A 12,409-nucleotide genomic window follows, 5' to 3' on the forward strand; every position below is an offset into this window, starting at 1 on the left:
TCTGCAGCGTGAGTTGCAGATGCTCCTGCTGGGCGGCGCCCAAGGCGTCCACGGCCAGTGGCTATGGGAGGAATGTTAGCCACTGACGCTGCTGCTGCTGCTGCAGAACTGTGCATGGTGGCGCGCCCGCGGCCGCGGCTTGCCACAATGCTGCTCCCTCTCCTCCTGATTCCCTTGCTGCCCTTCCCCTTGCCCAAACCGCGCTGGCTGCCACTTCCAGACATCTTCAATGTTTTGGGCGTATAGACAAAAGTTTTGTAAAAGGGCGGGTGAAAAGTGGGGTACTTTAATGGAGTGGGTTGGTTGGTGAGGTGACTGAGTGAGTGTCCCCTAGTACAGTAAGTAAGTAGTAACAGTCAGGAAGTACAACTAGCAGTTACAATAATCAGTAGTAATCACAAGTAAATTTAGTGTGTGTACACTCAGACAGTGAGTGCACGCACGCAGGAGCTAGTAGCCTATGAACACAGTGACTGAGTGTCCTAGACTCCTAGTACAGTAAGAGTAAGTAGTAACAGTAAGTAGAACTAACTAATTACAATAATCAATCAGCGATCAGAAGGAAATGGAGTGTGGGTGTGTGTACACTCAGACAGTGAGTGCACGCACGCAGGAGCTAGTAGCCTATGAACACAGTGACTGAGTGTCCTAGACTCCTAGTACAGTAAGAGTAAGTAGTAACAGTAAGTAGAACTAACTAATTACAATAATCAATCAGCGATCAGAAGGAAATGGAGTGTGGGTGGTGTGTGTACACTCAGACAGTGAGTGACCGCACGCAGGAGCTAGTAGCCTATGGACAGTGACTGAGTGTCCTAGACTCCTAGTACAGTAAGAGTAAGTAGTAACAGTAAGTAGAACTAACTAATTACAATAATCAATCAGCGATCAGAAGGAAATGGAGTGTGGGTGTGTGTACACTCAGACAGTGAGTGCACGCACGCAGGAGCTAGTAGCCTATGAACACAGTGACTGAGTGTCCTAGACTCCTAGTACAGTAAGAGTAAGTAGTAACAGTAAGTAGAACTAACTAATTACAATAATCAATCAGCGATCAGAAGGAAATGGAGTGTGGGTGGTGTGTGTACACTCAGACAGTGAGTGACCGCACGCAGGAGCTAGTAGCCTATGGACAGTGACTGAGTTTCCTAGACTCCTAGTACAGTAAGAGTAAGTAGTAACAGTAAGTAGAACTAACTAATTACAATAATCAATCAGCGATCAGAAGGAAATGGAGTGTGGGTGGTGTGTGTACACTCAGACAGTGAGTGACCGCACGCAGGAGCTAGTAGCCTATGGACAGTGACTGAGTGTCCTAGACTCCTAGTACAGTAAGAGTAAGTAGTAACAGTAAGTAGAACTAACTAATTACAATAATCAATCAGCGATCAGAAGGAAATGGGGTGTGGGTGTGTGTACACTCAGACAGTGAGTGCACGCACGCAGGAGCTAGTAGCCTATGGACAGTGACTGAGTGTCCTAGACTCCTAGTACAGTAAGAGTAAGTAGTAACAGTAAGTAGAACTAACTAATTACGATAATCAATCAGCGATCAGAAGGAAATAGAGTGTGTGTTGTGTGTGTACACTCAGACAGTGAGTGCAGTGCGCACACGCAGGAGCTAGTAGCCTATATGAACAGTGACAGTGAGTGTCCCTACGGGTACAGTAAGAGTAAGTAGTAAGTAAGTACAACTAACTAACAATAATCTATCAGTAATCAGAAGGAAATAGAGTGTGTGTACACACAGACAGTGAGTGAGTGCACACACGCAGGAGCTAGCTAGTAGCCTATAAACAGTGACAGTCAGTGAGTGTCCTACTCCTAGTACAGTATAACTACAATACTATTAGTAAAGGACAGCAGAAATACTGGTATAGATGAGAGAAATAAACAGAGGACAGCTGCCCACAGAGGCAAGGCCCCCCTGAGGCCTAAACCTGTAAGCTTGCAGCAGCTGCCTGTCTCTAATGTAACACACAAGCTACTAACTAAAATACAATGTCTATCTAACTAACAACAATATAGGTGTATATGGCAGGTGTAGGTGAGCAAAAACGCTAGGTAAATGATCACAATAGAGCACTTGCTAAGCCAAAGCACAAAGGAGCAACTCTCTCTCTGTACAAGTCTCAGGCAAGCATGGAGAAACGGAACATGGCGGCCGCTATTTATAGGGTAGGGGCTGGCCAGGGTCCCCCTCTGTGATTGGCTGCCGTCAGAGGGCCTGGGAGCCCTCTGATTGGCTCTAAGGACATCAATCCGGGCTATGACGCTATTCGAGCTCGGTACCGAGCTCGAATAGCGCCGGGTTGCTCGAATAGCTCGAATAGTGAATGGGCTATTCGAGTGTACTCGAATACCCCATTCGAATAGCTCTAGCTATTCGGAGCTCGAATACCGAGCTCGAATAGCTGAAAAAGAGCTCGAATATTCGAGCTACTCGAATATTCGAGCTCTGCTGAGCACCACTGATTAGGACCCATTCCCATTCCTGCATCTAGCCTGAGGGGAGTTAGAGAGTTAGAGAGAATGACGTTTAATTCACCTTTATATAAAAGAATAAGTCATTCAGACATTTTACTAAATTAATCAGTTTCTGTGGAGGCTAGCCATTACAAACTTAGCAGACCATTATTAGTAATGATTTGTGTGTGGTAGAACCAATCAGAATGTTCCTACCATTATCCGAAAACGAGCAACAGCGTGATTTGCCTCGGGATACCCCAAGATGCACATGTTTGGTATCTGTGTGACACAGAGAACGCTAGAAGCGCGCCCGTGTCACTCTCTACAGGTTTTGGTCGGCGGTTGCCGAGCCATGATCATTCCAGTTATTGCCTATTCTTTCTGCTTGTCATGACAAAGGGCGGGAGAAGGTATACAACACCCATCTCCTTTTACAACTCCGCCCTCTGGCAGAGGAAGAGGTAAAAACCAACAATGCTGGACAGAGGAGAGAGTCTTTTGGTCCAGCCATCCCATCCCATCAAAGGATTGGCATTACCAGATTTCTATCTATTCCACAGAACTTTCCATAACTGGATTTTAAATCTTCTGTTGGACTTCATATCACAAAGGACACGGTAACTTGACAAACTGCTCAGACTGTAATCAGCTATTATTTTCATATTGAACCCTTATTATTTCTGTATCCATTTGTTTCTATTGCTATATTTTGTTCTGCATTATTTCTTTAAATAAACGATTTAAAAATCGTTCGTCTAAGTGCTGTTCTGAAACAAATCTCCGCCAAAAGAATTCACATCTTCAGAGAGACATGTTACCATAACTGTTTTGATATTAAATATTGTTAGTTTTTCTATCTCTAGAAAGGTTGTCTAATTAACCCTTTTTCCTACAGGATTTAGCAAGAGTTAGAATTAGCACATTTGCACGCTTTTTTTGCAAATTGGTGGCAGCGACCTGGCCTCTATATGAGAGCACAGATTGTATCAATTGTATATACAATCGAGATTGGACTGTGTGTGGACTCACCAACCAATCCAAAAGGTTACTTTGCCTGCAGTTCTGACTGTCTTCAGGATTCCCTCAGGGTCTGAGGCTTTATGGTAAACTGCAGCAAAGGAGACAGGAATTGGTGGGTGACTGCGCATACGTCACAGTATCTAGATCTCTCTATCTCTACACAGAACACAGGGCTTCCGATCCTGCCAGGTTCTGAGGTAGCCACACAGTTCAGAATATTGCTTTATCTTCCGGACATCATTTCTCTTCTCTTCTGTGACTTACACCTGCTGATCTGACTGTGTAATAGGACCATCTGTGATTTACTGGGCCTGATTTAGGTTCTTCAAATCTGAGGACTTCAGGAGACCGACCATTGGAGGACAGCAGTGATCCAGCAATGCAGTGCTAGATATCGATGAATCTGCTTGGGTGTGGAAGTTTTCATCCCTCCCCTGGATTGCCTGGAATTGCTGACAAATTAGAGAAACATCAGTTGTGTGTTTATTGGTGTGCAGCTCCTTCACAGAGGTCCTAAGGTGGCCATACATCAGGCGATGATGGGCAGATTCGACCAAGAGACAGATCTTCTTATTGAATCTGATTAGAAAAAGATTTGTCAGCTGCCCATATACCACATCAATTTCATGCTGAGACCTTGCGGAAATTGGCCTAGCGACGCAGCCTTGTTGGTTGTTGCCTCACCCCCCTGGTGCTGTCCCTCCTAGTGTAAAATGTACCTTCCCCTCCACCGGTGACCCGTGCATGAATACTTTACCTGTTGGCTTCCGTCACTGGCTCCACCCTCTTCCTTACACACACACACCCCACGTGGTTGCCGGCATAATGTGAGTGTACCCACGTGCAATACATCATCTACCACGTGGGGCACGTGTATGTGAGGAAGAGTGCAGAGCCAGAGATGGAAGCAAATAGGTAAAGTATTCATGCATGGTGCACATTTTACACAAGCGGGACAGTGCCAGGTGTTCCGTCACGTTTATCGCTTGTCCCAGTATCGTGTAACCACCACGCACCTGATCGGCCCGAAATTGGTCACATTGTTGATCGGGCATGTTCTTGGCAGCACCGGTTTTTATTCATTTATAATAATACAATCAGGTGGTCGATCAGCGCTAAGTCACCTGACGTATGGCCACCTTTACTCTCTGTAGTTACTGCAGGCCCATTGTCACCCAGAGAAGGTCAGGCCACCCTGGAGTCTCCATGGTATTTACATACTGTGGTTTTCCCCAAGACCACACTGCCGATGACACACTAAACATAGGAGCTCATCATCATCATCATCAACATCAGGCAGGTCAACCCATTTACCTGGAAACGGAAGCCTCCCATAAGTCATGATCTCCACCAACAGAACCCCGAAGGACCAGACGTCAGACTTGCTGGTGAACTTCTGGAACTGGAAGACCTCTGGTGCCGTCCATTTGATGGGAATCTGAGCATCTGTCAATGACAAGGAGGTTACTGAAAGTTGGTGGCCTTTACACGATAAAAGTCCCATCATTCTTATGGGGTTCCCACTGCAGTTGGCCTTTACAAGACTTTGTACAACTACCTAATCTACAGGTGTTCACACATACTTCAGATATTGGCCAGATATGGAATTTAGAGGAATCATCAGAATAAATTGTCAAGATGACATCTTTGTTATGAATCAGATGAAAGCAATGAAGTTGGTGGAATATGAATGAGTGAATGAGTGTCTGGCCTCTACCAACCCGTCGGCCATCTGGCTTGGAGGGCTGATCCCTGGGGCCACACCAGTGTTGTAGGAGCGTCACCTTTGTCTTGGTGGAACAGTAGCCCATTGGCTGGGACTTCACCCTGCTCTGACCTCCTGATTAGAGACTATGATGGAGCAATAACTGAGGAGGATCGTGTATAGCTCCATACAGATGTTAGACCGCCATCCCCCGAAACGAATGGCGAACAATAGGTCGGCCGAGAATCTTATAAAAGTGTCCCAATGATGGTAAAAGACAGTGACCATCGTCCATATAGACCGATCCGCCTTGATCCGTCCTGGTGCCTTGGTTCAGACTATAATCAGTGTTAGTTGTTGGAATCCAACAATAACAAGTGCCGATTGCTCCATTTGAACTTCCCACATCTGTGCAAATTTTGCACTTCAAAGGTCCTAATTCTTATGCTTCCGCCAACTATTGGTGGACCTTTTGTTGTGCCATTGTTGATTTCAACCAACGTAGTTAATTCGCTGCAAACAATCGGGTATTGCTTGTTTGATTGAGCGTGTCTTTGGGGCTTAAGATGTGCTTCTGTAGTTTCTACAGACTCTTCCAGTCAAGAAAGGAAGAGTCACAGAGACCCCCAGACACAGCAATATCTGCCCAGTGATTTCTACAAACTCTTCCAGTTGTAAAAGAGGGTCTCACCCACCCACAGACACAGCAATATCTGCCCAGTAATTTCTACAGACTCTTCCAGTCCTGAGATCGTCTCACCCACCCACAGACACAGCAATATCTGCCTAGTAATTTCTACAGACTCTTCCAGTCCTGAGATCGTCTCACCCACCCACAGACACAGCAATATCTGCCTAGTGATTTCTACAGACTCTTCCAGTCCTGAGATCGTCTCACCCACCCACAGACACAGCAATATCTGCCTAGTAATTTCTACAGACTCTTCCAGTCCTGAGAAGGTCTCACACACCTAACGACACAGCAAGGGAATTGTTATCAATGAAACGAGCGAGTCCAAAGTCCCCGATCTTGCAGGACATCATGGCGGAGAGGAGGATGTTCTCAGAGCGTAGATCGCGGTGCACACAACCCTTCTGCTCCATGTACACCATTCCCTGGGCAATCTGTGGAGGACAATCCCGGACAATAATCAGAATGAGGTCATATATGGTAACAGGAGTCATATCTTATCCATCCAACCATGTCTGAAGGTATCTCATGGTGAGGAACTATAGCTATGTACACACTGCAGGTAACAGTCGCCTGGTAAAAAGACAGTCGGGGAGGGGATGTGGGAGGGTAAAGGACAGTCAGGGGAGGGGATGTGGGAGGGTAAAGGACAGTCAGGGGAGGGGATGTGGGAGGGTAAAGGACAGTCAGGGGAGGGGATGTGGGAGGGGAAAGGACAGTCAGGGGAGGGGACGTGGGAGGGTAAAGGACAGTCAGGGGAGGGGACGTGGGAGGGTAAAGGACAGTCAGGGGAGGGGACGTGGGAGGGTAAAGGACAGTCAGGGGAGGGGATGTGGGAGGGTAAAGGACAGTCAGGGGAGGGGATGTGGGAGGGTAATGGACAGTCAGGGGAGGGGATGTGGGAGGGGAAAGAACAGTCAGGGGAAGGCATGTGGGAGGGGAAAGGACAGTCAGGGGAGGGCATGTGGGAGGGGAAAGGACAGTCAGGGGAGGGCATGTGGGAGGGGAAAGGACAGTCAAGGGAGGGAACGTGGGAGGGGAAAGGACAGTTAGGGGAGGGGATGTGGGAGGGGAAAGGACAGTCAGGGGAGGGGATGTGGGAGGGGATGTGGGAGGGGAAAGGACAGTCATGGGAAGGCATGTGGGAGGGTAAAAATCAATTAACCCTTCACACTCTCACATGCAAATGTTCAGACAAATGCATTCACAGATTCACTCATCCAGGCACAACTGTTATTCCTACAGCTAAGTTAAAAGCCAGGGTTTTAGTTCACAGAAGAATGCATTCTTATGCTTAGTCACCTATACTGCGCAGAAGTACCCAGGTAAACATAGGTGCCCTAACTCTGACCCTGTAACATGCATAGTGCAGACATGCAAACACATTCATTGCATCAAACCTATCTAGGGATTAGGAGCACACATCCTAACTTCCTCTCCTGGGACAGACAGTGCATGTTACCAATCGCACAAGGGAGCTAACGTTATGTGTCCATGTGCACCATGCGCATACACCAGCATAAGCTGTGTGCATGCTGACAAACTGTGTGTTACTGACCCCTGTGGCTAGGGTCTAATTCAGAGCACTCCCTCCTTCCCCTGTATGTGTTTGTCAGCATGCACACAGCTTATGCTGGTGTATGCGCATGGTGCACATGGACACATAACGTTAGCTCCCTTGTGCGATTGGTAAGATGCACTATCTGTCCCAGGAGAGGACGTCAGGATGTGTGCTCCTAATCCATTGATAGGTTTGATGCAATGAATGTGTTTGCATGTCTGCACTATGCATGTTACAGGGCCAGAGTTAGGACACCTATGTTTACCTGGGTACTTCTGCGCAGTATAGGTGACTAAGCATAAGAATGCATTCTTCTGTGAACTAAAACCCTGGCTTTTAATTTAGCTGTAGGGATAACAGTTGTGCCTGGATGAGTGAATCTGTGAATGCATTTGTTTGAACATTTGCATGTGAGAGTGTGAAGGGTTAATATATTTTTGCTGTTTTCTAGCCACACCCCCTTCAGCACCTCCCTTTCCTTAATAACTTATATAATGTCCTAACTAGATGCGATGTGCCTGGATATATGTATTTTTTTTCATGTGGGAGGGTAAAGGACAGTCAGGGGAGGGGATGTGGGAGGGGAAAGGACAGTTAGGGGAGGGGATGTGGGAGGGGAAAGGACAGTCATGGGAAGGCATGTGGGAGGGGAAAGGATAGTCAGGGGAGAGCACGTGGGAGGGGAAAGGACAGTCAGGGGAGGGGATATGGGAGGGGAAAGGACGGTCATGGGAAGGCATGTGGGAGGGGAAAGGACAGTCAAGGGAGGGGATGTGGGAGGGGAAAGGACATTTAGGGGAGGGGATGTGGGAGGGGAAAGGACAGTCAGGGGAGGGGATGTGGGAGGGGAAAGGACAGTCAGGGGAGGGGATGTGGGAGGGGAAAGGACAGTCAGGGGAGGGGATGTGGGAGGGGAAAGGACAGTCAGGGGAGGGGATGTGGGAGGGGAAAGGACAGTCAAGGGAGGGAATGTGGGAGGGGAAAGGACAGTCAAGGGAGGGAATGTGGGAGGGGAAAGGACAGTCAAGGGAGGGAATGAGGGAGGGGAAAGGACAGTCAAGGGAGGGAATGTGGGAGGGGAAAGGACAGTCAGGGGAGGGCAAGTTGGAGGGGAAAGGACAGCCAGAGGAGGACATGTGGGAGGGGAAAGGACAGTCAGGGGAGAGCATGTGGGAGGGGAAAGGACAGTCAGGGGAGAGCATGTGGGAGGGGAAAGGACAGTCAGGGGAGGGGATGTGGGAGGGGCAAGGACAGTCAGGGGAGGGGAAAGGACAGCCAGAGGAGGACATGTGGGGGGGGGGGGAGGACAGTCAGGGGAGGGGATGTGGGAGGGGAAAGGACAGTCAGGGGAGGAAAAAGGACAGTCAGGGGAGGGCATGTGGGAGGGGAAAGGACAGTCAGGGGAGGGGATGTGGGAGGGGAAAGGACAGCCAGAGGATGACATGTGGGAGGGGAAAGGACAGTCAGGGGAGAGCATGTGGGGGGGGGGGAGGACAGTCAGGGGAGGGGATGTGGGAGGGGAAAGGACAGTCAGGAGAGAAAAAAGGACAGCCAGGGGAGGGCATGTGGGAGGGGAAAGGACAGTCAGGGGAGGGGATATGGGAGGGGAAAGGAAAGTCAAGGGAGGGCATGTGGGAGGGTAATGGGACAGCAGCGGAGGGCATGTGGCATGGGAAAGGACAGTCAGGGGAGGGCATGTGGGAGAGGAAAGGACAGACAGGGGATGGGATGTGGGAGAGGAAAGGACAGTCAGGGGAGGGGATGTGGGAGGGGAAAGGACAGTCAGGGGAGAAAAAAGGACAGTCAGAGGAGGGCATGTGGGAGGGGAAAGGACAGTCAGGGGAGGGGAAAGGACAGTCAGGGGAGGGGATATGGGAGGGGAAAGGAAAGTCAAGGGAGGGCATGTGGGAGGGGAAAGGACAGTCAGGGGAGGGCATGTGGGAGGGGAAAGGACAGTCAGGGGAGGGGATGTGGGAGGGGAAAGGACAGTCAGGAGAGAAAAAAGGACAGCCAGTGGAGGGCATGTGGGAGGGGAAAGGACAGTCAGGGGAGGGGATATGGGAGGGGAAAGGAAAGTCAAGGGAGGGCATGTGGGAGGGTAATGGACAGCAGCGGAGGGCATGTGGCATGGGAAAGGACAGTCAGGGGAGGGCATGTGGGAGGGGAAAGGACAGTCAGGGGAGGGGATGTGGGAGGGGAAAGGACAGTAAGGGGAGGGGATGTGGGAGGGAAAATGACAGTAAGGGGAGGGGATGAAGGAGGGGAAAGGACAGTCAGGGGAGGGGATGTAGAGGGTAAAGGACAGTCAGGGGAGGGGATGTGGGAGGGGAAAGGACAGTCAGGGGAGAAAAAAGGACAGTCAGAGGAGGGCATGTGGGAGGGGAAAGGACAGTCAGGGGAGGGCATGTGGGAGGGGAAAGGACAGTAAGGGGAGGGGATGTGGGAGGGAAAATGACAGTAAGGGGAGGGGATGAAGGAGGGGAAAGGACAGTCAGGGGAGGGGATGTAGAGGGTAAAGGACAGTCAGGGGAGGGGATTGGGGAGAGGAAAGGACAGTCAGGGGAGGGGATGTAGAGGGTAAAGGACAGTCAGGGGAGGGGATTGGGGAGAGGAAAGGACAGTCAGGGGAGGGAATGGGAGAGGGACAATGCCTTTGCCCACAACCAGCCCTGTCTGACTAAACCTCTGATCTGCAGTAGGTTTGGGACAATAATGAGTATCTCTGGTATGGTCTCCTGTAGCCCCCTCCATGCAGAATGGTGACCACACCCTGTATGATGACACTTCAGCACTGACCTGCACCGCAAAGTCCACCAGCTGGAGAAACTCCAGATCTCTGTCCTTCTGGTGACCTGCAGAGAGGAGGAAGAAGGTTAATCAGTCTGCAATGTCAGCCGGGTCACTGCTCTTACCTCCGTTCACTTCTCCCGCCTGTAGACACAACTAGCACATAGGACATTACTGAAATCTGCTACTCTAATTCTGCTTTCTGAGGTTAAAAGAATTAACTTTCCAACTGGCATCCGCTTCACGTTCTGTGTATACAACTCCCATACAGAGTCATGGTAACCTACTGACCCCCTCATCTCTCCCCTGCTGTCAGGTGACTGGCATCTGCTGCTCCTTCTGTGTATATAGCTCCCATACAGAGTCATGATGACCTACTGACCCCCTCATCTCTCCCCTGCTGTCAGGTGACTGGCATCTGCTGCTCCTTCTGTGTATACAGCTCCCATACAGAGTCATGGTAACCTACTGACCCCCTCATCTCTCCCCTGCTGTCAGGTGACTGGCATCTGCTGCTCCTTCTGTGTATATAGCTCCCATACAGAGTCATGATGACCTACTGACCCCCTTATCTCTCTCCTGCTGGAAGGTGACTGGCATCTGCTGCTCCTTCTGTGTATACAGCTCCCATACAGAGTCATGGTGACCTATCTCTCCCCTGCTGTCAGGTGACTGGCATCTGCTGCTCCTTCTGTGTATACAGCTCCCATACAGAGTCATGGTGACCTACTGACCCCCTTATCTCTCCCCTGCTGTCAGGTGACTGGCATCTGCTGCTCCTTCTGTGTATACAGCTCCCATACAGAGTCATGGTGACCTACTGACCCCCTCATCTCTCCCCTGCTGTCAGGTGACTGGCATCTGCTGCTCCTTCTGTGTATACAGCTCCCATACAGAGTCATGGTGACCTACTGACCCCCTCATCCCTCCCCTGCTGTCAGGTGACTGGCATCTGCTGCTCCTTCTGTGTATACAGCTCCCATACAGAGTCATGGTGACCTACTGACCCCCTCATCTCTCCCCTGCTGTCAGGTGACTTGCCTCTGCTGCTCCTTCTGTGTATACAGCTCCCATACAGAGTCATGGTGACCTACTGACCCCCTTATCTATCCCCTGCTGTCAGGTGACTGGCATCTGCTGCTCCTTCTGTGTATACAGCTCCCATACAGAGTCATGGTGACCTACTGACCCCCTCATCTCTCCCCTGCTGTCAGGTGACTTGCCTCTGCTGCTCCTTCTGTGTATACAGCTCCCATACAGAGTCATGGTGACCTACTGACCCCCTTATCCCTCCCCTGCTGTCAGGTGACTGGCATCTGCTGCTCCTTCTGTGTATACAACTCCCATACAGAGTCATGGTGACCTACTGACCCCCTTATCTCCCCCCTGCTGTCAGGTGACTGGCATCTGCTGCTCCTTCTGTGTATACAGCTCCCATGCAGAGTCATGGTGACCTACTGACCCCCTTATCTCCCCCCTGCTGTCAGGTGACTGGCATCTGCTGCTCCTTCTGTGTATACAGCTCCCATACAGAGTCATGGTGACCTACTGACCCCCTCATCTCTCCCCTGCTGTCAGGTGACTGGCATCTGCTGCTCCTTCTGTCTATATAGCTCCCATACAGAGTCATGATGACCTACTGACCCCCTTATCTCTCCCCTGCTGTAAGGTGACTGGCATCTGCTGCTCCTTCTGTGTATATAGCTCCCATACCGAGTCATGGTGACCTACTGATCCCATCATCTCTCCCCTGCTGTCAGGTGACTTGCCTCTGCTGCTCCTTCTGTGTATACAGCTCCCATACAGGGTCATGGTGACCTACTGACCCCCTTATCTCCCCCCTGCTGTCAGGTGACTGGCATCTGCTGCTCCTTCTGTGTATACAGCTCCCATACAGAGTCATGGTGACCTACTGACCCCCTCATCTCCCCCCTGCTGTCAGGTGACTGGCATCTGCTGCTCCTTCTGTGTATACAGCTCCCATAAAGAGTCATGGTGACCTACTGACCCCCTCATCTCTCCCCTGCTGTCAGGTGACTGGCATCTTCTGCTCCTTCTGTGTATACAGCTCCCATACAGAGTCATGGTGACCTACGGACCCCCTCATCTCTCCCCTGCTGTCAGGTGACTGGCATCTGCTGCTCTTTCTGTGTATACAGCTCCCATACAGAGTCAT

At 50.2% G+C, this 12,409-nt stretch overlaps 1 protein-coding gene across 2 annotated transcripts in view; it reads right to left on the reverse strand.

The window, feature by feature from the left end:
• The window catches only part of LOC137571115 (tyrosine-protein kinase-like), a 188,617-nt gene that overhangs the window by 9,507 nt on the left and 166,701 nt on the right, over window positions 1–12,409 (reverse strand). For both annotated transcript variants that reach the window (XM_068279820.1, XM_068279819.1), the window contains exons 6-8: window positions 10,243–10,298; window positions 6,166–6,319; window positions 4,804–4,935 (exon numbers count right to left, since the gene is read on the reverse strand). In XM_068279820.1, coding sequence (XP_068135921.1) covers window positions 4,804–4,935; window positions 6,166–6,319; window positions 10,243–10,298 — 342 coding nt within the window. The remainder of the gene's footprint in view (window positions 1–4,803; window positions 4,936–6,165; window positions 6,320–10,242; window positions 10,299–12,409) is intronic.

This window comes from Hyperolius riggenbachi, chromosome 4, assembly GCF_040937935.1.
Source record: "Hyperolius riggenbachi isolate aHypRig1 chromosome 4, aHypRig1.pri, whole genome shotgun sequence".
Taxonomy (NCBI): domain Eukaryota; kingdom Metazoa; phylum Chordata; class Amphibia; order Anura; family Hyperoliidae; genus Hyperolius; species Hyperolius riggenbachi.